This window comes from Orbicella franksi, chromosome 1, assembly GCF_964199315.1.
Source record: "Orbicella franksi chromosome 1, jaOrbFran1.1, whole genome shotgun sequence".
Lineage (NCBI taxonomy): Eukaryota > Metazoa > Cnidaria > Anthozoa > Scleractinia > Merulinidae > Orbicella > Orbicella franksi.
The window spans coordinates 39,359,833-39,387,202 of record NC_138145.1 but is presented as its reverse complement, the minus strand read 5'-3'; the positions used below and the strand labels follow the sequence as shown (position 1 = coordinate 39,387,202).

The window sequence follows — 27,370 nt, the reverse complement described above, 5'->3', positions numbered from 1 at the left end:
CAAACAATTCAGTCTGAAATTCGGGAAAAGCTTCTTCTTATATTTGGTAGGCAAGAAATAATACTGCTGTCTATTGGTACAGTGTTAGTTCTGTTGCGGTGTTCTTCATTGGAAGTTTAAATGTGTAGTGGGACAAAACCTACGAACATCAGGCTCATTTTTTGGAAGACATTAAACCTGTCTTGAACCTGATATTTCCAGTGTGCAGACATCAGTCTCCTGAAATACGACTCAATATTTACCGCTTTTTTAGTTTAAATTCACTATTTCCTAATATCCGATGAATCTAGTGTATTTGAGAACCTAAACAGGCTTATTTCTTCTTGCATCAAATATTTAAGAACGTATTTAGCCTGACCTGGAAAATCATGTTGAAGGTAATTATAGTGTACAAGGGATCGTACAGCATTACTCCAAGGAAGATTGCCAAGTTGACACGTCCCAAAAATTGTCATCTAACGACAAGCTTATTTTAACTTAGCAAAAAACGTGCAACACAAAATATGTCGGAGAGTAACTGTACAAGAGAAAAGTAAACATCGCAAGTATACTCATAACATGGTGAGCGTTTAACAAAAATTAAGAACTACCGTGGAGTCATTCTGTTTACAACCCGGGCCCATGATCCACTTGGATGTGGCAAGGGTTTAGGTATTCTGTGGTTTTATGACGAAATCTTCAACTTATACCAAGCAGCCACACGCAAAAGGTTGACCATGTATTGGAAGTAGCACCAAACTTTAAAACCTTTTCCTTAAAGCTTCAAATTGAGGCGACATGTATATGGGGTGACAACTGGCACTTTGCTGGTAGAAGGCGTGACTCAAGTTGGTCGTCAAAGGCTGGCTCAATTCACGCTTTTGATGTGAGACTGTTTGCAGCTCCCGCGGACCTTCCTATACATGGCCAGCCATCTGTAGCTGATTAGTTTAAGGATGTCACGCAGAACTCAAGGTGTGGCGTGATCAAGATTCTAAAATTACTGATTAATTATACTGAAATGACCATCCTCGAGTTTCTCTAAGGAGGACTAAAATATTTTTCACTTTAAACCACCAACAGTCCAAGGAGGCCGTCTAAGAATGTGAACCACAAGACTCTTAACTGACAAAGCTATAATACCGATAACCTTGGAATGGCTATCACAAGAACATGAAAATTATTAATGACGTTTAACTTTCATCCGTTAAAAATTGATGTCGAAAATATCACGTCAAGAAACGTTAAATATTAATTCCTACTGGGGCTAAACATGTCCTTTGCGCATTTCGAAATGACCGGTCTAAAAATACAATAGCATAACATTTCTAGGATGCCACATTTCCCCACCCTCCCGGGTGATTTTCTACTCTATACCCTATTTGGAGCCCAGGCCTCAGTTGCTCGAAGGCTGGATAACGCCATCCACCGGATAAATCGCTATCCAGTGGATAAGTGTTAACAAAACAAACCACGCTATCCACTGGATAAAGATTTATGCGGTGGATAACGTTGCCGACCTTTCGAACAATCCGGGCAAGTTTTTCTACTCTGGGTATCATTTCCTCTGGCCTAGGTTCCCTGTACTACACCTTAGGTATCCTGTATTCTAGAGGTACAAGCGGTTCTATATCGTACCCGTTTTGAACGGGGCAATTACGCTTTTGGAATCCACAGAAACTTTGCATACGATTGTGTTAACTTAAGTGTCCAGCGTAACCCCCTCCCTGCCCCGTCTTTTTGTTTACATCCCAGGGATATGGTTTACTTGTGAACCCCAAGGAGTATCCCTGAGATTGACAGCCGGTGCCCCTATTAAGTGAATTCCATATACATTGTTACTTCATACACAGAGTTCTTCACGTCCTTTCATTTACAGGCATCCTTAGCGAAAACGTTGCTATTGTACGGCCATTTCTCAGTAACGGACAGCCAAGTCTAAAAGAGCGCAATTATTACAAGAAAAAACTGCATGATTCTTGCTTCTCAGAGTTCGTCATGGTCCACAAATGGTTTGCTATCGTCAAAGTTCACTTCATCCCGGCTGTGATTGTAGTACAAACTTGACGGCTGCTTCTTACGCATAGTGTTCTTGACCCGTGTTCGAAGAGACGGCCTTAAAGAATTCCCATCCACTGCAAACTGGAAGGTTTCATTGCGTTCGTGGCAGTAACGGTACAACACGATACCCACAATGATAGCAATGATGACTACTAAAATTACCACGATAGCCACTATCGTTCCTGTTGAGATGGATTTCTTTTGAGCTAATGGCTGTGCAGAGGTTACTGTTCGGAGTAAAGTTTTAAAAAAATGGAAAGTGAGTTTTGTTTATGCTAACTGAATTCAAATCGTGCTTTTGCAAGCTTGTTTAGGGATTACATTTCGAATAAAAGACCTCGCCAAAAATACAATCGGGATACTTCCCCCCTCTCCCTTACTTCATACTACCTTACCAAAAGTTATACTCCCTACTCTTACTTAGGTGTCCTACCCTACCTTACTCCTTTGCTGGCTACCCCTATCCCATCCAAGTGTAGTTAACCACTACATTCTACCCACCCTTTTCTACCTTACCTCCACTTCCCTGCTACCCTACTCCCTCCATCCCTACTTTGCCAACTGCTCCCTTCCTTATCCTAACCTACCCACCCTACCCTATCCCAACTTACCACGTACTCCCAACCCTACACCACCCTGTTCTACCCTACACTACTCTACTGTTCCCCCTCTCCTCCCCTGCCTTATACTTTCCTACTGCCCTTCTCTCCATTCCTACCCTACCCTTCCCTATCACACCCTAACATACCCTGCCTTTCCCTACCCATTCAAACCCTCCCTTCCCTACCCTAACCTACCTTACCCTACGTTAATCTACCTGCACTACCCTACCCTGCACTACCCTGCCCCACTCGTCCCTTCCTCACCATAGGCTACTGTACTTTACCTCACTTTACCCTATCCGACCCTATTCTACCCTACCCATTTTCCACCCACCTTACCTAATCATGCCATACCCTATCCAAGGCACCTCTACTTTACCCTGCCCTACCCTACTCTTCTCTAGCCTATTATACCCTGATCTTCCCTTCACTGTCCTACCCTTCGCTATCCTTCACTGTCATACATGCTGCCTTACCCTATTCCATCCTTTGCTTTCCTACCCATTCTTACCTCACCTAAGCCTTCTTGGTATTGCAGCCCCACCCGTTACCATCTTACCCTGTTCCGGATCAATGCCATCCACACGAAGTACTGCCGACTTCCTGTCCTCGCCATATTTATTCTTATAAACGCATGTGTACTTTCCAGCGTCCGCGACTGTAACCACAAACAACTGAAGGGAACCGCTCTGAGCGTTAATGGTTACTCTCTTGGATGGCTTAATAGTCTCGGAATCCTTAAGCCATGTCAGCTCAGGCTCTGGAGCGCCCAAACCAAGACAGAAGAAAGTCACATTTGCTCCAGAGAGGACAGAAATGTCCTTCGGAGGACTGGAGATAATCGGCGGACCTAGACAAAACAACACATATTGCTGGTTTCACTGTTATGCCATCAAGAATAAACTTGGCAACCAATAAATAAATAAAGTCAAGTAACTGAGATATGATAGAGGATTGATTTATATAAACTACCTTGCCTAGATTTAGATCTGTGCGGTGTTTTGGCAACTACGTTATTCGGAAAAATATTATACATCCAAATTTAAAGAGCTTTGTTTGGAGAGACCATCTTGGTGTGTCTCGGAGGTGCACCAATATGGCGGCCGTGAAGTAACAGAAATATCTGCCATTTAGTTTTAATTATTATTATTATTTTGAAATATGACAGTGTCGCGCGATAACCAGCAATTACAATCGTTATTCATTGCACAATCTCTGGTCTTAGAACGTACAAATAATATAATAGGTTACGATCCAAATAGCAATCCTGGGCTACAGGACAAACCTCTAAATTTGATCCCTTTTCGGGGTTGAGGGAAAGATAATTTTGACCTAAACCCTCGGGGCCATGTTAGAATATTCGGCTATATACAAAGTGGACTATTCTGTATCTCGTGTCTTTTCGTAGAGCGCGGTCGCATAACTACAGGGGTATGTTGTCTTATGTAAAGCCTTACGCATGTGCACATGTCTGTAAGGGATGTCAGCTGACCATCGCGATTGCGAAAAATATGTACACGGTAAATACCGGCGGATAAGCCGCACTCGCAAATAAGCCACACCACGAGTTTGGCAACTCAAATTTCAGAAAAAAAAGTTTTAGGGAAGAAATCAAAATAACTCACGAGTGGAGTCTTAAGAATGATTCTATACATGTAGATTTCTTGACTTATTGAATGTAAACCGGCGTGGTGAAAGTAAAAAAACAAGATCTGAAGTAGCCGAGAGAGTGTTTGAAGAACATCAGGTGAAATCGATCAATAAAAAGTATTTCTGAACCGGCAAAATAAGCTAAATGATTGAAAATTGCATACAAATTATTGCTTCGCCCAACGTCTTGGTTCTGGTCAATGCGAAAATTGCATAATGTAGAGGAGGTAACGCCTAATGTATATACTGAGGATAAACAAACTAAAACAAAGTAAATAAATAAAACGAAACTTGCCAGTTAAGAGCACAGTTGCCAGCCACACACGAATGCTGCCACGATTCCATGCAATACAAGAGTACACAGCAACGTCTTCTTTGGTAACTTGCCGTATTTGTAATTGGCTCGCAGTGTAACCTCTGCTCGAGGCTGAGTATGTTGTGACAGTATTTTTAGTGCCATTCGTTACCAGTTCCCCGTCTTTCTTCCAAGCTATTTGAGGTCTGGGGACACCCGTTACGTTGCAATTGAGAGTAACCTGGTCTCCCTTAGTAGCAACAGTGCGCCTGGGGTAGTCTTCGAATTCAACAGTCACTAGAGAGGAAAAAAATTATAAATATAAGAACAGGTGAAAATTTGTTTACCGCAACAAACAACATTTGTTTGCTATACAGTTCGACATACAGAAGCTATTTAAACACCTGTCAATCAAATGCACGTCAGACACGCTGACATCATTCTTTGTACTGACTGGTTGTAAAGCAATTGAAACATTTTGAAATTAACGCGTATTTCGTGCAATGTTTACGCATTTATCAATGAAGAGAGTTTAGCTTTTGAAAACGCAAATGGAACGAAAAGAAGCCAACTTGTGAGTTAGAGAATCTGGCTCTAAATCACCCACGCAACGAGAAAAATCTTTACATGTTAATAAAATTAAGCAACCAATTTATCACTTTTACTGTACTCGAGGATACCACGTTAAAATCAAAGGGTATTTTACATTATAAAAAGTTGTCAGTGCAAAACGATATAATTATATTATTATTTTATTAATTGTCAAGACTTATGACATATTTTAGCTTTAGAGTAGTGTTTGAATAGCAAGAAATATTTCTTAACTGAAAGAAAAAAAAGCGACCGTTTATGAACAATAACTCCAACACTCACATCCGACGATAAGAGATGCATTAGCGCGGGCCTCCCCAAGCTCGTTGATCAGCGAACATTCATAAAGCCCTGCGTCCTCAAATTGAACGTTTTTAACCTTCATCATATAACTGCTGTCTATGAACTCGTATCTCGCAGAGCGAGTGAGATTCTTCCCTTTGAATTTCCACGTGATATTACTTGGAGGGTAACACGACACGATACAGCTTAAATTCGCATTGCCATCCCTGCTGACATCTGCAGACAGGACGCCGAGAATACGCGGTGCCTCTGTGAAGAAAGACAAAAAACGAGAAAACCATCAGTTGAGAAAAGTGAGTAAACTTGCTTTTTCTATTCGTGCACTAAATTCTCCTTCGTTGAGGAAATGTTCAAGATTCCACCCCAAACAGTCCTTCCTGATGACGTAACCAGTCTCTCTGTCCCTTATTGGTCGGTGCTCGTCTTTGACTTTTCCCGCGCAAATAACAACCAATCAAAAACATTTCTGTTGACCTGTATCATCAGTGTGAAATCCACCGTAGGAAAAAAGATGGCGGCTTTACATTCTACCGCAACGCCTTGTGAACCTAACACAGACTTTATGGCAAAATGAAAGCCAAATATTTATAATATTTGTTCCTGTACAAAGGACATTGTGCAGCCGAAGTTTGAAGATTTTACAACTTTTCTGTACGTTTTTATATAGTGGTTACAGTTTTCTTGCGCTAAGAGCTATGGGTATATGTACCAGTCACCACCTTTTTTCCCATGGGGGATTTTCCCGTTGCCCGCAAGAGAGGAATCAAGCACCGACCCTACTCTCAAACTAAATTGACCTACAGACTTAACGTTTTTATTTTTTTCGACTTTTTTCCTACTCATTCAGCGATAAAACACTACAATTGAAAAACCAACGTACTGCTTAAATGCAACAAAAATGATACTGGGCGCTTTCCCTGAGGAAAACAAAAAACTGGTAAAAACTTTTCGTCAAATGGAGTAGCGCAGTTTTCAACAAACAAAATGAGAGTGTACCATTTGACAACATTTCAAAACCTCCCAAAGAAACAGTGACTGTTCCATTTCATTTGCAAATGGAACGACCGCGTATTTCATCAAGGGGCATGGGAATAGCGCGAAAGAGCGAATGATAATTTTAGTGATTTTCTAATCACTACATTCTTTTCTAATGGTATTCCATTTATTCCGAAAAATGCTCAGTGAAAAGGCCGGTTTCATTTGGTTTTCCTTTTGGTTATTTTGTATGTGCATATGTTTATTTGTTCGTGTCCCTTGGCTAAACACGTGAGATATCTTTTCTTCTAACTGGTTGCCTGGCATTTTTACACTTACGTTATTTCGGGTAGCCAGCACTAATAATATTTTAATAAATTATTTCTAGCTCTGGGGTGAAATAAAAGTTGTTGTTGTTGTTGTCGTTATGTAAAAACGGTTTTTCTATAAAAACGGAAAGCACACACGGTTAAAATTCAGTCTAAAACAACATGTTACCTTTGACGATAACTTCAGATCTGTTGCTAGTAATGTTTCCGGCGCTATTGACTAAAGTACAGGTATAATTGCCACTGTCTTCTCTCGTGGCGGATTTTATCAACAGCTGACCAACGTTCGAAACGATTCGACTATTGACTATATCCTCTGCAAGGAGAGGCTTCCCGTCTTTTCGCCAGTCTTGCACGGTGGGAAAAATCCGAGGAGGCTTGGAGCGACACTGCTGGGTGATCACGTCTTGCGCGTTGACTGTCTTTTTAGTCGGCGTTCGATCGAATTCTGGAGGCTTGGAAGCCACGGCTGAAAAAGGAGAAATGTAAAACACTCCACTATTCAACAAGTCAAACACCTCACTTATATAACGCTAAGCTGGGAAATGTCACATTCAACGTCGTTCATGAATTTGTTCCGCCGTAGCAAGGCAAGTTACACAAAGCGTAGCTCGGTGTAACACTACCAAGCAACGTATAAAAAGAATATTCATCACGCTGTGTCGCCGCAATCGTTGCGATCGTTGCGAAAAGACGATCGTTGCGTGACACGTTGATAACAGCAATGTTTTGCTTCGTGCAACTCGTGTCGCGGGAAAGCTTTGTCATGCATGTGACCGTATAACCCAGAAAAAAAAAATAGGCAAATGGATACCAAAGAATGTAATTCCTGGCGATTGAGGGTCGAATTAGTCAAAAATCAATGATCTAACGGCACGATGGAGAAGCTGACAGGGCATCACAGGATGCCCAGGGACCATTTGAGGTTTTGCCGGGAGATTTACCTCTGCATTCTTTACCATCGCCAGCGGTACCATCTGGGCACTGTAAACAGACGGACCTCTGTTGACCGTTCTCATTCCAAACTTCATTAAAAACGTCTAGATCCACACATGTGACTCTATTGAACAAATCGCACTCCTGAAAATAGACAGAGTGAAAATTAGAACAATGCAAAGGAATCAATCCCGAAATATTGGCTTCTTTGTTTTCGTTGTTGTTATTATTGTTATTTATAGTGGCGCTAACTTAAATTGAAAAGAATCTAATATTGATTTTTCAGAAATAGTAAAAAAATTAAATCTAGACAAGTCACATCTACTCTTTCACGTCTCGTAGTTCTAGTTAGCATATTTAATCAAATACGTTTTATTTATGTTACATGCGTCTGTTATACTTTAGCTTGAAATCTTTGTGACTCATTAGTCTTTGTTAAGGCGTGAACCAACTTAGACTGTCTTAGCTAAAAATGCCCAAAATTGTAGATTAGTATGTCTCTTAAATAGATAAAATAAAAAAAATAAAATAAAGTAACATATGATGCTTGTGGTATAAGTAATGGTCATGATAGTGGTAGCCAGTTCTACAACATGAAATTCCTTTAGGAAATAGTGTTCCGTACACTATGATCAGATGGGTACGATGTACCATTTATTTTGGTTTGGACAGATAGTCAACGTTGAAACCGATCCTACATGGGGGTAGGGAGGTGGGTACTCCCAAAAGTTTTTGGTGGCGGTGTGAGGCCCGAACCTTGAAATTCAGACCTAACTTATATGACAACAGCTAACCAGAGTTGGCTTCCATGAGCGTACGCATTTAAAAATGTTACAAATTTGCCAATGTTGAAGCGGAGAAAAAAAATAGTTACTTGTAAACAAAACACCCAATGCCAAGACAGAGTGACAAAAATACTCTATTTCAGACCAAATGAACAACATCTGTGTCCTTTTTCAGACCAACATCGCTTAAAAACCATACCCATTTGGGAACACACAAACCTATATAGCCCATATAAGGAACAAACCCTGCTCCCCCCCCCCCCCCCGGGACCAAACAGCTTCCTCCAAGGAATGCATTTCATGAATATTAATATTCAGGTCAAAGTTGCTACCTGCAAATCTTTGCACGATCCACTATTCACTCTCCTGCAATAGTTATTGCTGACCTCCTCCACAGTAGTGTTATCACAGACAACACCCGCATCCTCCCTGTGTAACGGGTCACAGTTACCCAGTCCCCAGCCGACTTGACGACATTGCGTCAGAGAGGTCTCGTAACCAAAACAGTTAACATTATCCATCCAGATAATGCCATTTCCTACAATTAAGCAAAAAATACTCTTAGGTCTTGTCTTAATACATTAAGGTCATTCCCCAGTATTGCATTGCGCATCCCTACTGCGCATAATTTCACGCGTGATTAGCGCGCGCGCATTAAAAAATGGCGGGTTTTTCTTCGCGGCTGGACCTCGCCATAGAGGTAAATCGTCATTTTATCGAAAACGAGTACGGTGACCTATCATTTCTTTCTGTTGTGTTGAATTGAGTAATAAATTTCTCTATGTAAAATAAATATGGGCCAATTCTCAGCGTTGAGCAAGAAAAATCGTCGGAAACGTGAATTTAGCAAGCAATCGTGAGTATAATCATGGTCCTATTGTAAGGATTTATATGGTATAAACAAGGTACTGTTGTTCCTAAACGAACATGGGGACCCCTCATTTTTATTTCCAAATTTAAGTTCCTGCAACATAAACAGTCAATAGGCAAAGTTTGACAAAAATCTCAGTGCAGGTTCTATTTCAGTGGAATGACCTTAAGGCTTTATCGCGTGTGGTCCACACTGAGAAGCCAAGATACCATCGAAAACAGTCTTTGTTCACACGTTTTCTTTTCAAACGCTAAACAAGAAAGTGAGAGAAACAGCAAACAGCGAGTCAAGCGAGAGTGGAGCACGTCCGTATGGGGGTAGGGGCGGTGCGGGGGACAGGAAGATGGGACAATCACGATAAAAGGAGCTTCCTCTTTGCGTTCGCGATCAGTTCTCTCGCAATTGTCTTCTCGCGTACGATTGTAGAAAACATATGAGGCAACAGAGGGTATCAAACTCTCTATGCATACTTTTGAAAACGCAGTGTTCGAAAGTGGAGCCCTGTTATACTTAGGCAGAAAATAAGCGAAAGCGAATTCGGACGAAAAAGCCTCAGCGAAAACGTATTAGCTTATATGGGGCCTCAGTAGACATTCAAAGAAAACCTATATTGATGTTAATCCGCCAAAAAGAAGTCGCAACGTCAACAGACTTCCTTTTTGTTGTGTCAGGAAAGCAGACATACCTCTTATCTCTATAATTTACTTTTTCAAGGTCATAGAATGAATGTCTCTTCAATCCTCTTATTTTTGTTATTCTGCGATAGCTCGTGACGTATCTGCATACGCATTTGATAAGCGATGTCAAGAGGTGAAGTCCGCCTAGGTTTGATAAATTCCTTACTCGCATTCCTAGACTAGACGTAAAGCAGATATCAAGAAGATTTTAAAGCACTACAAAGGTCACGAGGAGAAGAAAATTCTCAGGCTGCATGACTTTTCTCGACTCCAATTTGCTGTGTAGAATATTTTAAGGTAACAACTCATCTCATTTAAGTTCTTCTTTTCTTTCCTTTTCCTTTTGGCATTCAATTAACATGGCCTGACAAATAAGACTGTCAAGCATGCAAACATTGGGTGTTCTAAAACCAGGTAAACTGTCGAAAGCCAGCCCCACGGGTAATCCAGTATCAAAAAGCTCCCACATCTTCACCGTCGCTCCCACGTCGTCACCGTCGCTCCCACATCGTCACCGTCGCTACCACGTCGTCACCGTCGCTGCCACGTCGTCAACGTCGCTCCCACGTCGTCAACGTCGCTCCCATATCATCACCGTTGCTCCCACGTCGTCACCGTCGCTCCCACATCGTCATCGTCGTTCTTGCCGCCGTTGTCGTTGTCGGCATCGTCGCCGTTGCCGTCGTCACCGCGTCGTAGTCGTCGTCATCGTTGCCGTCATCGTCCTCATCATCATCGTCATCGTCATCGTCATCGTCATCGTCATCGTCATCGTCATCGTCATCGTCATCGTCATCGTCATCGTCATCGTCATCGTCATCGTCATCATCACCATCATTTCTCTTTGCCTAATAGACGTAACCCTCGTGCAACGTGGATTACAAGAGCAAAATAGCAGTATTTATTCAAAATAGCAGTATTTATTCAGAAAGACTCACCTTTCCCAAATTTCGAGTGTTTAGGGGCTTCTCTAGCTCTTCCAAAGCCAAGTTCTTTGCAAACAATTGACGCTTCCTTCAGGTCCCAGTCGTCGTCGCAAACAGTTCCCCACTGGCCGCCGTAAAATACTTCAACTCGCCCTTCCTGTTTACTTTTTCCATCCACTAGACGAACCAACGGTTTCGTTGGCTTGGGCGGAAACAGCGCGGACACGGGCTGCATGTCAACCCCACAATCCTTTACGCATTTTAGTCCCACTGAAAACAAAAGAAAATTTGCGAGACGGGCTCGTTAGCGTGACGAATTTGTGTGACTGGGCAACCAACAAGTTTTTCTTTTCCAGTTTGGTCGCGAACCGACCAAAACTGCTTGCTGCCAACATGTAGAGAACTTTGCTCTATATATAGAGAGGAGGTTTAGCGTATCGAAATTTCCCGATTTCTCTGTTTCAAGACAGATTTAGCCTTCTCGGAAAAATCTTTCATGGCTTGTTTCGGCACGTACATGAACCATTACGCTAGTAAAACGTATGCTTAAAGGTTATGAAACATGCTGTCCTGGTAGTACTTACTCAAGAAGAGTCCTTCGCGACAAGACTTGCACAAATTGTTCTTTTCGCCGTTGAAGCACGTTTGGCACTGAATATCACAACGCTCGCACATCCTGTTATTGGTGTTGCCAAATTTACCCAACGGGCATTCTTGTACGCAACTTGCAAACTCTAGAAAGTATGGCGGCTTGCAGCTCGCGCAACGGTCTGGCTTCCCAAAGCAAGTCTTGCAAGTGTCATGACAACGCTTGCACGTGTTCTTGTCGTCATAGAAACCGTCCCCACAATCGGAGACGCACCTCGTGGAAAGATCGGGACCCGAGCACTTGACGCCGGCATCTTCGCTGTGACCACAATTATTGTTCCCGAAACCGCCTGAAAACAGTAAGCAAAATTGAGGTGGGTTACTTTAGTTTAAAGACGTTAAAAATGTAGGTAAACGTCAAAAGACTCTCTAAAGAGTATGGCTCTATCAAGTTCCCAAGGCGTTCTCCTCCCAATCTCTGAGGAAAAAGGCCTGGGAACAAGGTTGGGTACAGCTCTTTGGCAACCGTACAGGTTTCTTTCGCGCCTGAACAAAACTGATTCCTGTCTTTATTTAGTTCACCCTACCGGGATGAAAGCGACAGTCTTGAAGTCTTCGCTCGTTTCCAGTGCACTGGGTATCGTCCATCCAAATCTGTCCAGTCCCCTGACCATATCTCGCGGACGAGTACGCGGCCACAGCTTTTCCCAGCTTCAGCTGCCGACAAATAACCGTCGCTTCGTTTATATCGAAGCTGTCATCGCAGACAGTCCCCCACTCGCCATTGTACAGGAGTTCCACGCGTCCCTCGGTCGAGGAATTGAACCCCACGAGTTTGATGTCAGAAACACCGCTGACAATCTTGTTGGCCTCACGAGAGCAGTTAACGACGCAAGAATTCTTGAGAAGATGTTTGCCTTTGGGACATTCCGTACAGTGGTTCGGCTTGTTGACGCAGTCCGAGCAGTCTTTCGAGCAATCTAGGCATCGAGTCGTTGTAGGATCTCCAAACTGACCCTTTTTGCAGTCAGTCACACAAGAGCTCATATTCCCGGTTTTGTTCAAAAACTTGCCCATGTCGCAGACCGTGCAGTTTTCTGGCGATCCGTAGCATTCCTTGCAGTTCGGACTACACTGCCCACAGCTTCCGTCAACAGAGCTTATAAAGTACCCGAATGAACATTTGGACAAGCAATCACGTGACCTGTCAGGGCCCTTGCAGACCACGCCCGCGTCTTCGGTATGGTCACAATTTTCTCGGCCCCAGCCAATATGCCGACAAGCAATCAGCGATGTTTCATTCCCTAAAAGAGGAATTAATTAAAGCATCTTATAACGCGTTCACACCACGTCAAAATACCTTCAGTCTGAGCACGAATAAAACATTTCTCACTGCCAAATTGTTTACATAAGGGCATGAATCTATTGTGCGAATCTTGATCGAGACTGGTTTATTCTTGTATGAATAAGACTACCTCACGAGGTAGTTTTCATATCTAAGGCCTCGTTCGCGGTACGCCGCATAAATGTGAAAATGCAGCTTTGTTTCTAAGGTTTGGCCTACCGTCCACACTAATCCGTCACAAAAACGGAGCTTACTGCGCCTTCCAATAACATGCGGACTCTAAAATTCAAAGCTCAACCGACAGACGCGTTTTTCGCTACCGTCAATCAAATGTTCGGCGGCTCCTCCCAGCCTCCGACTATGTGAACTGTGCTCAACGATTTGATTTGATTACCGCACCCTCGGCAGTACTCGGAAGCTGGGAGGGGCCGCCGAACATTTGATTGACGGTAGCGAAAAACGCATTTGTCAGTTGAGCTTTGAATTTTAGAGTCCGCATTGAAAGGCGCAGTGATTAAATTAAGTCAAAGAAAACGTTAAGCATTGTTTGAACAGTCAAACTGTGGATCAGCTAGAACTGTTTACAATAATTAGCTATTACGGCCGTCACGTTACATATTTAACTAATATGGAAAGGGTCTGAAACCAGATTACTAAACAAACACATCTCGCAGGTCTGGAAAACACCACAGTATCGTAAATCAAGATTGAAGTTAGCGAAATACCGCATGAAAAATTGCCCAATACCACAAAACCGCATAACATACTGCTCCCCTCCTGATGTCAGATGGATTAGAGTCCAATCCAGGGGGGAGTAGCAATAGTCCTAACCCGTTCAAGAACGGAAACCCGAAAGAGCTTTGTCCAGCAGTTTGCGACCAAAAGACATTCCGTCTACGACTTACCGAAGCATTGGACTTCATCCAACCAAATCTTGTTTCTTCCTGATCCAAACCCTGCCCTAATGACTGCGCGCGATGCATTTCCCATGCTCAACATGTTGCAGACGACGTTGGCATCAAGTAGGTCCCAGCCATCGTCACAGACTGTGCCATATTCTCCGTTATGAAGAACCTACAACAAAAACGTCGAGTTGTTATGGAAAGTTCTTTTGAATGGTGCAGTAGTAGTAAAATGAGACAAACAGATTTTGAGAGGAGCAATCCCCCACCCTACCCCTGTAAGGGAGGGCCATCCTATTGTTCCTACCACAAAAATCAAAGCAAGGACTTGCGCTACCTTCGAAATTTTACGATATTGCAAAGCGTCCATATTTTATAGAAATGTTTTCTTTACAATAGGCCCACTTATCGCACAATTGAGTGACGCGTCCTTACAAAATAACCTTCAAGAGGGGATACGGAGGGGCGCTTTTTTTTGTCAAGGCGTTTTGATCCGATGGTTTATGAAACAAACGAAAGCGCACTTGTGACTTTTGCGAAAAATGTTTTCTTTGAAAATGTCGTGGTTAGTCGCTAAGAACCACCTTCGTATTTCTCCCAGAGGTCTGGATTTCTTGGTGCTAACCTAAAGGAACGCGGCCTCTGATAATAGGGAGTTTAAGAAACCAGGACGCGACGCCGAGGACAACGTCGATTAAAAAATGCTTTTATATTTTACCTGCGAATCTCGCGATACTCTCAAGTCACTTTCCTTTGCTTCTTAGCGTCAAAACTATCACGAAAATGATTCTGGGACAGGGCGAAACATTTGAAATAAAACTAAAAAAATTAGCCGTCGTGGTTCACGTTCTCTGGACAACGCAGAATTTGATTATTTCACGTTGTTGTTTTGCAGAGGACGGCAAAGAAATGTACCAAGAATTATAACGCACGTGCACAGCCATTGTTCCGCTCATTAAACCTTTTGTTTAGCGACGTTCCCGTTGCCGTGTTCGTCGTGGTTTCTTAAACTCCCTAATGACATTGACGGGAGCGCTATATGGAATCTTTACCGCAACTAAGAATCAAGTTCCCTTACCTCGACTCTGCCCTCGAGTGGCGTTTTTCCATTAACAAGCCTCACCAGAGGCCTCGAGGAGGGTTTAAAACCACCGGTACAATTTTCGACACAATCTTTCCCTTTCCTAAATAATGGCGGAGCACACGATGTACAGTTGTCGGTCTTGACCTCGCAATCGGCACAGCGCGAGTTGCAAGGTTTGCAAACCGTGTCCAGGTAATACCCAATGCCACAGTTTTTGACGCAAGTGTCATTTTTCTTAAAGAATCCTTCGGCGCACGTGAGACACTTATTTGCACTATCGCGACACGTGCTGCACGTGAAATTGCACTGTTGGCACGTGTTCCCCTTCGGAAAGAAGCCACCGGGGCACTTCGCCTTGCACGTGCGCACGCCCGGTCCGGTACATCGAAGGACAGTGTCTTCGCTATGCTGGCAGTTTGACTGACCCCAAGGACGATGGCGACAGTCCAGCAAGGATTTCTCGGTGCCGACGCAGAACATGTCGTCTAGCCACATTTTGCCAGTTCCCTTGGGAATGTGACCCAATGAAGCGCTGGTGTCAGCTTTACCAAGATGCAACTCCCTACAGACAACGTTCGTCTCGGCAAAATCCCACCCATCATCGCATACAGTCCCCCAGATGCCATCGTGGTACACTTCTAACAGGCCCTCCAGGTAATCCACACCGTGAGACAGTCTCAAATATGGCGAGGTACTTAATGTGAAGTTGATGAAAGGCACTGCATGTTTTCCAGTAGTGCAATTTACCACACATGTCCCGCTAGCCTCGTCTTGCACAAGAGGAGGATTACAAATTGTGCACACGGGTTTCCCCGACTTGAACTCGCATGCGATACATTGGTCAGGGCAAGGTAGGCAAGAGAAGTTACCTGGAAACTTGTACATGGAAATCCCACAATCTTCAACGCAGCGACCGTTTTTCTTGTACATCTTCGGTCCACAGTTGTCTGCACACTTGCCGTTCATAAGTGCCTTGGGTTTCTTGCATGAGGTACAGTTGCTGTTGTCAGAGCCATCACTGCAGGTGACGCAAATGTCCGTGTTACACTTCTGGCACTCGCGAGCGGGGATGTTGCCATATTCGTCCGCCGCGCACTTCTCAACGCAAGCATCATTTTTTAAGAATTTGGGCGCCATGCATTTTGTGCAACGAGTACTTGTTCCCATACACTCAAAGCACTGTGAAGCACAGGTCTCGCAGACGTCCATGTCATTTTTAAACCATCCTGAATTACAGTGTTTCACGCACTGATTGGTTATCTGTTTCATCACGGGTCCCGCGCATACCACGCCGACGTCGTTACCATGGTAGCAAAGCGAGCTAAAACTTCGTTTTACCAAGGGACAGTCATGAATTGAGCTTTCTCGACCGGTGCAGTTAAGAATATCGGTCCAAACGCGCCCGTAGCCTCGACCGTAAGCTGCTCTTTTGACAGCCTTGACAGCAGCGCCTAAGCCGAGCTCACGACAGACCACTGTGGCCTCGCGGAAATCAAATGTCTGGTCACATACGGTAACCCAGGCCCCAGAACGATACACTTCGACGCGGCCTTCGAGGGCGGTCGGCCGGTTTCCCGCCAAACGCAGGTGTCGCTTTTGAGCCACGTGGAGCGGAGAGCAGCTGACAACACACCGGGTTCCATTGAGGTACCGGTCGTCATGGCAACTTGTGCAAGCAGAAGGAGAAGTTCCATCAGCGCACGTGCGACATGCTGATCCGGGATCACAAGGTTTGCACTTCCGGTCAGTGGTATCTCCATAGAAACCGTCTCCACAGTAAGTTTGACAAGTATTACCTTGAAAGGAAATGAAAAGCGGTTTTTAGGCACTAATAATCTAATTAGGCACAAATTTATCCTAATTTCCTGAGATTTTCTCTCATTCGAATTAACAGTTAGACTTTGAGAGCGAGTTTTTTATAGGAGATGAGCGTAGTAACCTTACTGTTGTAACAGACACTCTAATGGATTGCAGTCCAAACCAAAACCAAACTCTTACAGTGCCTCCCTCCACTCAAGAGTATAAATGGATAGCGGTAAATTTAAGGCTGGGGGTAACCCTTCGATGGACTAGCATCCCACCGAGGGTGGAGTAGAAATACTCCTTGCCGCTTCATGCTACGGAAACCGGAGATAAGCGCCGATGTAGTTCTCCGTTTCGTGAACGATTGATACCGATTAATGCCAATTTTTAATAATCCACGAATTTTTCTCTACTAAATGAAAGAAAAAAGAAAATTTCTAAGTAAACGCCCAGTATCGAGACCGGAACCTCTGTTTCCTAACATCCCTCTTATACCACTACACTACCAGGTTGATCCGCCAAATCTCCACAAAATTTAATTTAAAAACATGACTCTTTTTTTGAATGTTAATGATAGAGTTGCCTCAACCATGAAGTAAAAGCTAACCGCTAGCAAACCAGTGTGAATATGAACAATTAAGCATTTGGTGAGTGCGTTTTAATCTATCAACAGTTTATAACCAGTTTCTACCTTGTCCACGCCTAAACTAATGCAGATATGGCATCGTCCATTCTGAAAGGCTTTGTTACCAATGATGGCATCAACCGTTAAAAATGGCATCGACCGTTTACGAAACGGAAATCAGCAGCGCTGATAGGTTACTGGGGATAGGTTACTGGGGTCGAACACAAACTTTACCTTACTGCACCATTTAATAACGTAGATATTGGCCGTGCGATAACTCTAGAGGCATTACACACCACTCTACAATCCACAGGCATTACCTTTTAAGAAGCGAGGTTTATCACACGATGTACAGTTGCTCGCAGAGTTGGCGCACTTTAAACACGAAGCCATGCACACTCCGCATTCCATTCTCCCCTTGACTTTGAAATAGCCGTCTCCACACTCGTCCACGCATTCTCGTGTCGTGTCCGGACCCACGCATCGAACACCAGCGTCTTCAAAATGACCACAGGAGTGTTTCCCCCACGGAGGATGGTCACAGTTTTCCAACCGCGTCTCGTTGCCCGTACAATTGACCTGTAAATAAGAAAGGCATGCAAGATAATTTAAAGGCGCGCCAGACAAGGCCCTGTCCTCACTTCGCCGGAGGAATTTGAAAACGGAGGTTTCACGCTGAAAACGTATCAAATGTTTTCCGTCCACACTACGCCGGAGTAATTTGAAAACCGAACAACCACCGTTCATTTTGGATTTGTGGTTGAGGAAAACTCGGTCAGGGAAATCACGTGATTATCGTGACGTCATCGTTTTTAAAAAGCTCCGTTTTCAAAATGTTTTCCGTCCACACGAATTTGAAAAGCCGGCGTTTTCAAATTCCTCCGGTCTGAAGAGCGTTTTTGAAAAGCTTCGTTTTCGTGACGGATTAGTGTGGACGGTAGGCCAAACCGTAGAAATAAAGCTGCGTCTTCAAATTTCTCCGGCTTAGTGTGGACGCTGCCTAAGTTGTTTGTCTTTAACCAGGGGGCAGGATATGGCGTTGTCTTGGTGTAACTGTATACATGCCCACACAGGTCACTTTGCTGATCACGGGATAATCGAATTCGTTAAAGCCTTCTCTCTGAGGGGGCAAATTGGCCGGAAATGTCCATGGCAGAATTACGGGAGGTAAAAAGCATGCATCACCAAATAAAAGCGGCCGAGGGCAGTATAGGACTACATTAAAGGTGAACGGCCACCTTGTCAGCCGCGATCGAAATGTTTAGACAAAATAGTTGGAGAAACACAATAAAAAGTGAACTGACGGAAAAAATAAAATAGGCTTCTGTTCATAGCTTGTAGATAGGATAACTCGAGTTTCCAAAATGATTTCGTCGTGAATATGCACTCGTTTTGGCTGACGATATCGCAGTTTCTTCAAAGTCTTATTACGGTTAGCATTTTTAAGCCATGGTTTTCAAGTCCCGTATTGATCCTTATCACAAGTTCACGATACCAGGCTTTTTTTCATTTTCGCCGTTCGGACTTCTAATTTGTTTTTGTACTTCTTTGTGTGAGGTGAAGAGGAAACCTCTCGGCAGAAATCATTTTCATAGCCATAACATTATTCAGTCGGTATACTCCTACATATAAAACTCGACAATCTTTCACTGCCTGCCACTCGACCTGATGGTTAGAAAGCTCGCACGTCTATGAAATACATAGGAAATAAAAGATTTGCTTCTAACATTTATAACTAATATAATGAAGGTAAATTTCCAATTTCTAACCTGTGACAGCCAAATGGGTTGTTCCGTCTTCCCTTTCCCCAATCTCCCAAATGTCACTGCCTCGCGGGCGTCTCCTAGCAACAGCTCTCTGCAGACAACTTTAGCATCGTTGATATCCCAGGAGTCATCACAAATCGTGCCCCATTTGCTGTCATGGAAGATTTCTACACGGCCTTCAAAATGGGTTTTTCCTTGCACAAGCCTCATTTGGCGATAAGGAGGCCCTTTTGATCGTTGCTTTCCGCAAGACTTCACGCATGAATTTCCTGAAGAAGAGCACATCACAAAGTTATGCTGAACACCATGGTAGGAATTTAACTTCATACCTCACGGAATGCGCTGCGGCCTAGCGAAGAAACAGAGCAGACTCCGTAATTCAAAATATTCAAGTTAGAGGCCTGGGGCCCGTTCCCTCAAAGGTTCCGAAAAGTTTTCGCAGCCGAAAAGCTCCAACAAAATCCCAAACCTTTTGATTACAGAGCTGTTTTATTCACATATTCTTAATATGAACAGAGTTTCCCTTCATACAAGAAGTTTCAGGCGTATACACCTCTCTGTTTTTAGATACAGATTAACTTACATTGGTTTTGCGGGCCCGAAAAGTTTCAGAGGCTTACGAGAAACGGGCGCCAAGCCACTATTTATAAGTCGTAGTGTCTCTACGCACCCTGGCCGCCTTGATAGAGAGTCGATTGAAATACCCAAACAAGACTAAAAGTTGGTAGAGGTTTTTCTGAAGTGTTTTCCCTGCTAGTGTTTTGTAGAGTTTGAGATAAGTTAATGTAAAAACTAAAGGACTGAATTTTTTTTAATCTTCATTGGAAAGTTGAAAACTAAAATCAAAATTCACGTTAATCCTGAACTAGATTCGTCGTCTGTGCATATGGCCGTTTTGAGGAAGGTTTTCCTTCAAAAGTGTATAAGCAAACGCGACAATGTCGAAAGGTTCTTTAAATACTGGTGGCTTACTGTTAGCTTGAGTATAGCTCAAGGTGTTTCAGCGTGATTGAAGGAACTACAGCACAAACACGTGTATTCATGCTTTCCCTTCCTTCTTGCTGAAACAACGTGAACTCAGCCAAGCAACAATTAATAAAATAATACCAATCGGCATTGTCGAGTACGCTTTTACGCTTTTGTGGGGTCTTTGTCGAAACAGCTGTATAATGGTCCTGGAGATCGCTATTTAGGGCAACATGGCGAAATTCTGCACCATTTATTCATGCAATACTCGTTACAATATCGTTTCGGTTCAAAAGACCAATTCAGTACTCTACTATACCAACACACACACTCGACCGACGGTACCGTAATCGGCTCAGACAACCAGTTAAACGTCGAATTTTAATTCACCCTTAACTTTTAGCTGATCGTTTAATAGTTGCACTAACATCTTTCTATGCGATCAAAACCAAGATTAAGCGGTGCTGTGGGGTTTTACTTTAAGTGTCGAAAGTAATTCGCGTTTACGTTACTTTAGTATATCTACACCTAGTAACTAGTTTAAAAGAAACTCACGCCACCTTTTCAGCCAATGAGAAGTTAATCCACTACCAATCCACCGTAGGAAAAAAAGATGGCGGCTGTACATTTTACCACAATGCCTTGCGAACCTAAAGCAGCCTATAAGGCACAAAGAAAGCCAAATTTTTATAATATTTTTCCCTGTGCAAAGGACATTGAGTAGCCTAGGTTTGAAGATTTTATAACGTTTCTGTACGTTTCTGTGAACGTTGTTATGGTTTTTGTGCGCTAAGAATTATGGGTAAATGTACCAGTCGCCATCTTTTTTCCTATGGAGGATTGTGGCTTGCTCACACGTTTTCGCGCGCTTCGCGTGCGTCGTACCTCAGGCTAATTGGTTCACTCAGGGGATTGTCCCTGTATCGGCCAAAGTGATTGCAGTCGAACCTATATTAAGTGGCCATCTCCTGTCAAGCGACCAGTTATCAAAGACCAGCAACCGTTGTCAGTAAAATACTGCAAATAAAACCCCTTTTAAGCGGCCGCGGCCACCTTTTGGTTGTCCATATATAGTTCGTACCCCTTTTAAGCGGCTACCCAAAATTTAATACACGTTTGGAAAAGGCGATGGCAGATAATTAAGAATCCGAAATAGAAAATGAACTCTGTGAAAAAACATTCAAATACACGTTCGTTATTGTCTTCACGTGATTCCATGTTGCCTTAATGCATGTTTGTATTTGAATAAATTGACATTTCTACTGTAAACCTCACGCTAATTCCTAATGAGCCTCTATTAAGCTGCCACCTCCCATTTCCCCGAGGGTGGTCTCTTAATAGGGGTTGGACTGTAGTTTGATTTGGTTTGTATGACACTCGATTAGAAAAATGTCTATACCACTTTTAGTTTAACTACAATACCTTGAATATACAGCGGCGAATTACAACTGGAGCATTTCGTGGGCACTTCACCATCAAGGCACGTTCTGCAACTTGATGAACATTTTTCACATTTTCTTGTGACGCTGTTGCCATAGAAACCAGGACCACACTCAGACACGCAGTGGTGGTTCTTCAAGAAATTTCCAGGCGTACACAAAGCTGGGATGATTTAAGAAAAGGTAACAAAAAATGAGAAATGACAGCTAAGAAATTGCCGAAAATTAAACGATAAGTGAGATTCTAATAACCCATTTCTGGCCCTCTAAGGCCTAATTTATACCAGCGAGATAACGGCATACGAAGGACGTTCATTTCGTTATGTTTGCAGTGTGAACATCCTGACATAATGACATGATAACAACATAACAGCATGAACATAACAACATAAGGGAAAAACTGATCTTTTCCTCAAGTTTTTATGTCGATGTTCACATTACCAACATAAGCGATTATGTCGTTATGTTGCTAGTATGAACCAGGGGCCCGTTTCTTGAAGGTCCCGAAAGTTTTCGCACCCGGAAAGCCGTAGCAAAAATCTCAAACCTTATGATTACAGAGCTGTTTTATTCACATATTTTTAATATGAACAGAGGTTCCATTCCGTACAAGAAGTTTCAGGCGTAAACAACTGTTTGTCTTTAAATACCGATTAACTCAAAATCGGGCCCGAAGAGTTTCCGGGGCTTTCCACAAACAGGCCCCGGGCCTCATTCTAGTCAAAAATAGCAAAAATTAGCTACGACATTTCAACTCCAACGATTGGATTTAAAAGTCTAGAGTTGAAAGCATCTTTTAGTACTGTTTTGTTTCCTTTTTGTGTGTGTGTTTTTTTTTTTCCTTTTTTCGTTATTCCAATCAACATAAGAAAATATGAACATAGATAATCTAATAAAACAGAATACGACAGATACTGATTCGATGTTAGAGCACGTTTCACTAGAAAGTCGAAAATAATTCACATTTGAGTTGACTTGCATTACTATGCTACACTGAACGAAATTTGCGTGACTTTGTCGTCCAAGCAGAACTAAAACGAAAACCAGTCGTGACTCACCGGCACAAATTTTCCCGCGCTTCGCGCCAACTAGTATTTCTTCGAGTTTTGATTGGTTCACTAGATTACCTACGTCCTTTGTGATTGGCCAGTGATTACTTGCTTTTGGTTTGACGTCATTAAAACAACCGCTCTAATTTGCATATTTTCTATTTGTTGTGAAAAATATGTATATATAATGAGACTAAAATGATAATTTTCCTTTACTATACTTTTCCATCTTTCGCAAAATAATATAAAAGACTCTGAAAACATTTTTAACGAGATTAGACATCAGAAGGTGTATATGTGTAGCTACGGCGTGCTTTTTCTAGGTTTTAAAACAGAAAACAAAACTTGTACTGGAATGAAAGGTTTATATTTCTCGATGTTTTTAGCCAGCGATTGACAGAACTGTCGAAAATACTCGGGTAAACCGATTTAACGGTAATATAAGCTCTTGTAAACAATTTCTAGAGAATTCCAGCTTTTCATATTAATAGCTCTAAGCAGATGTGTCGACTCGAAAATTCTATCTCAGCAAAAAATGCGTCGGAAGAAAATATTGGCTTATGTAATAGCTTCGAAAAGTTAAATAAGAAAACTAAGTTGTGTGTTAAAAGTAAGTACGTAATGAATTGGAGTTCTTGAAACACTGAGATAAATATACAAGTGGTCTTTGTGGAAATGTGAGTTCTCTCGCAGACGACAATGTAGTCGACAGAGCGAAACAAAACTAGGAACACGTGCGCGAAAAGGCAAATTAGAAATAACAATAAAACTTCAAAAATATATTTGCTTACCACGTTGAGAATCTGAGTCCACGGTGAAAACAAGAGGAAGTGTCAAGTAGCAGATGAACGAAAACTTCCGAGAAAGCAGCATTTTGTTCTAATGAGAAACCGTGATAACATTGACCCAGCGACTACGCACTGTTAAAATTGATGTTTCAGAGTGGATGTTCTCGAATGTTTCCTGAGCAAACTGCTCTCATAAATCGAAAAATAGCGTTGGTTTAGAATAACGAAGCGCAGCAATTCTCTTCCCGACTCGAGAATATACCAAAATTTACTCTACTTTCGTCGCTTGTAAACATTAACTGAAGATAAATTCAAGGATGAGTCATGTGACAACGTTAAACAATGCGGAATGATTAAACACACGTGGTCTACAACCTACGCAAAATAGAACTGACACGCCGGGAATATTTTAATGACAATGTCTGGTGGGGTTTCAGCAAACTGGTCGACTTGTAACAGCGTCAACAAGAATCAAAGTGACTTAGGTGTATATTTTGTAGCCACTGCAGTTATTGCCGGGTGTTATTGGGAGAAAAACACTGTTCAATCGTCGGGCTAACTGGAGGTTCGCCATAAAGGATATTGATCGCTATTAGTCTAATCGTGACCTGTAAATTAAGGCTAAATGTTGAAGCGTCGGAGTTTCAGTTTTCTGGTTTTGGTTTTTTTTTTTTCCTTATCGGTTTTTCGAATTTTGCACTTGAAATATCCGGTTTTTCGATTTTGATTTATTTTCATAGCGATTTTCCGGTTTTCAAAGACATTTTAAGTGCGCGTTTTCCCGTTTCTACATGTAGTAGGCCCCAATGTCCCCCGCGACCTCCCTTGCGAGGCAAAAAAAAGCATAAGCATAAGAATATCAAAACCTTGCGTTCTTCAACTGCTCGTGCTTATGTTTATGTCGTTATTGTGTCTAGTAATGACATGTTGGCATAAGCGTAAGCATAAGCGGAAGACTTTCAGCCAATCAGCGAGCACTTCATGTTTATGCCAACCTTTTCCTCACTAAATATAAGCATGAGCATAAGCAAAAGAAGAACGCCTACGCTTATGCTTACATTACGTCGCGGCCGTCCCCACTAGCACATAAGCTTCTCGTGCTTATGCTTGCGTGAAATATGTGAAGTGTTTTGATTTATTTAATAACCGTAAAATTATGAAGTACCATATTTAACAAATCGAATGTGGTTTAGCGCTGTCTGTACTCTTATCTACAACGAGTACGCGTCATCACAGTGATCAAAATGTTGTGGAACCATGAGGCGCAGCCGAGTGAGTCCACAACAAATTCTGACCACAGTGATGACACGTATCGTTGTCGATAAGAGTACAGACAACGCTAAACCACATTCGATTTGTTTTTCACCACAATATCAACGTCAAAGAAAATGGTTTTTTTTTTTGTTTTTTTTTTCAGGGCGCGAGCTGAACAAGGCATTGCGTGACACATTGACGCGAGCAGCGTTGTCTGGACTCTTGTCGACAACGGCAAATTAGCCAATCAGATCGCGAGATTAGTAGCAATTGTGACAAAAATACCAGTAACAACTTGTCTACTGCCCGACGTGAAATGGCGATGTATAAATTGGTCATTAGTAAATCCTGGGTTCTTCGAAAGGTGGAGTGCTATCCACCGGATAAATCACTATCCAGCAGCGGATGGCGTGGTTTGTTTTGTGAAGACGTGTCCACTGGATAGCGGTTTCTCCGGTGGATAGCGTTATCCACCTATCGAACAACGGTGGCCTGAAGGCTAAATGGAATCAGTACGTTACTGTCCTCAATTACTGGGTTAAAATTCTGCTGCAAGAGCTTCATTGTTGTTGCTGAAGTTGTTATAATTGTTGTTCTTTTTCTGTTGTTTTCTTTGTTGTTGTTGTTATTGTTGTTGTCGAGTTCTTCTGTTTTATGTTTTATATATTACTATTTCATTCATGACTTCATTTATTTTCGTACGATAATCGCCAATTTCCGCAATTTTCGTCGACACGTTTTCAGATCGTCGCAGTTTTATTTCAACTGATTCTATATCGTCTAAAATATGCCAGTTAAATAAAGCTCTTGGGTCACAGGTCAGCGCAAGCTTTTGTCGGCCGAATCTCTTATCTTGAAGCCATCAAACTATGACATGATATTTCTTAAGTTATTTCGCAAACCATTGTATATTGCATCAGACATTTTTGGATCTAAACATGCAAACTTTAATATATCTTGTAGGGGCGGCCCGAACTGAGGGTGCGCTAATGTTGGAGTTTTACAAACAACGTTATCTTTTTCTAAACATTTTTTGTGGCATTCTATGAACAAATAGACAATAAAATAAGTCAAAATAAACATGTCTGGAGCGTTTAACAACAATAATTACGTCCGACAATAAACACGGAAAACCAGAAAACCACCGAAATACATTTTCTGAATTTCACGAGTGCGACACAAACACTCAAATGGGTTCTTTTTTTTTTTTTTCAATTTTGGCGAAACGAAACCAGTTGAGGCTCACAAAGACTTACACAAATAAACAAAGAGATTTCTAATTTAAATCTGCAATAACTACTATTCAGGAGCAAGGCTGAAACAATATGGGGTTTTAGTACAACAAGATAGCTGAAGTGATAATAGTTCCCCGACCAGTGAGGGCGTGAAGGAATTCGGCAGAAGTTTCTTCAGTTCCGATGATCGAATAATTAACTCCGATTCACTTGGTCGATCAAGTATTTGATTAATGTTGACTTCATTGCTGCCATAAACGTGTTCATAACTTGTATCATTTCAGTGTAATTAAAAGAACACAGAGCAGTTTTGACCGCCGTTAAGAGGTAGTTTAAAGGCCGTTGAGGCAATGTTAAACGGCGTAACTAATGCTAAATGAGTCTGTGTTTCGCCGCACAGAATTAGTGATCGTGTGCTAAATAAGGTCGATGGAGCCACCTCAGTGATTTGCATAAGCATGCGGTAAATTGACGTGAGCGTTTCTCGCGTATTCTCAAACGCGACCAAACAGAGACCCGACTCTGCGTTATAGCAAATCAAGACAATTCAATTATCGATTTATCGACCGACAACTGATCGAGACTAGCTAGATGAATATTAATATTCTGTGAAGCATCTGCACTATAATTTCGAGTTTCGCTTCCATCGTTTATAACCTTCTAATCACTGAGTCACGAGAATGCTTCATAAGCTAACCCCATTCATGTCGATTTTTACTACAAAACACCACATGCAGCGATTCTTGAACTTCAAATTCTGTTAAACCTTAACATAGTTAACCAGTTGTATTCTGAAATCTTGCATAACAAATATTTATATTCCGTAAAGATATAAACCTTAACAAATGATTAGGAACGAGCTTAACTCACCATCTGTCGATAAACTCTCGGTCAATCCATAATCCACAAACATAACCAGCGCAGAAAATACTACCAGAGTTAATTGAGCAGTAACTAGACCCATTTCCATGTCTGCAACTTGGTACTGTACAAATTTAAAATTTCATCCGTGAGTTTCCCTCGAACCGCTCACTCTTGAAGCAAAAAACAATAACAGGGAACTAACAGATGTGTTGCAGCCCGAGCTATAAGCATTTAAGGCGATTATACCCGCTAAAATTCAGCGATCACTTCGCCTAAGTCGAACTGGAAAGAGCGATTAAGTTTAACCGCAATGGTGTAACCGCTGGTCAAATCTCTCTGTGCTTCAAAATTGTGGCGCGAAGTAGTTGTAAATATGTGTGCTCTCGCCTCAAAGTGTCCGTGTTATATAGTTCAAAGCCTGAAATATTGATTTATCTTAATTATCATAACTTTCTGTTAATATTAGTTCTAATTACCGCCGTACATCTAGGCAATATTATAACTCGCTTTAATTTCACGGCACCACTCTGCGAAACAAACGTTCACGGCGTATGTACGGAGAAGACAAAAGTTGATCACACTAACGAACGGCAGGGGTGTTTCTAAGACCTGTTATTTCGTGGGTACATATTACAAGGAATTCAAAATGTAACGTTCACTCCAGTCTATTAATGACGATAGT

General features: G+C 42.2%; 1 protein-coding gene across 1 annotated transcript; it reads right to left on the bottom strand.

Annotated features, from left to right (window-relative positions):
• Window positions 1–1,014: 1,014 nt before the first annotated feature.
• On the bottom strand, window positions 1,015–27,043 carry LOC145482345 (scavenger receptor cysteine-rich domain-containing protein DMBT1-like). Its single transcript, XM_081460993.1, has 16 exons — window positions 26,695–27,043; window positions 21,482–21,661; window positions 19,097–19,362; window positions 17,648–17,906; window positions 14,894–16,695; window positions 13,819–13,987; window positions 12,156–12,872; window positions 11,565–11,918; window positions 10,993–11,250; window positions 8,839–9,044; window positions 7,730–7,865; window positions 6,955–7,254; window positions 5,461–5,730; window positions 4,588–4,884; window positions 3,202–3,492; window positions 1,015–2,267 (listed from the first exon to the last, which is right to left on the bottom strand). Exons 1-16 carry the CDS (start codon window positions 26,792–26,794, stop codon window positions 1,966–1,968), a joined length of 5,907 nt encoding a protein of 1,968 aa, XP_081317119.1. The 5' UTR covers window positions 26,795–27,043; the 3' UTR covers window positions 1,015–1,965.
• Between the last annotated feature and the right edge of the window lie 327 nt (window positions 27,044–27,370).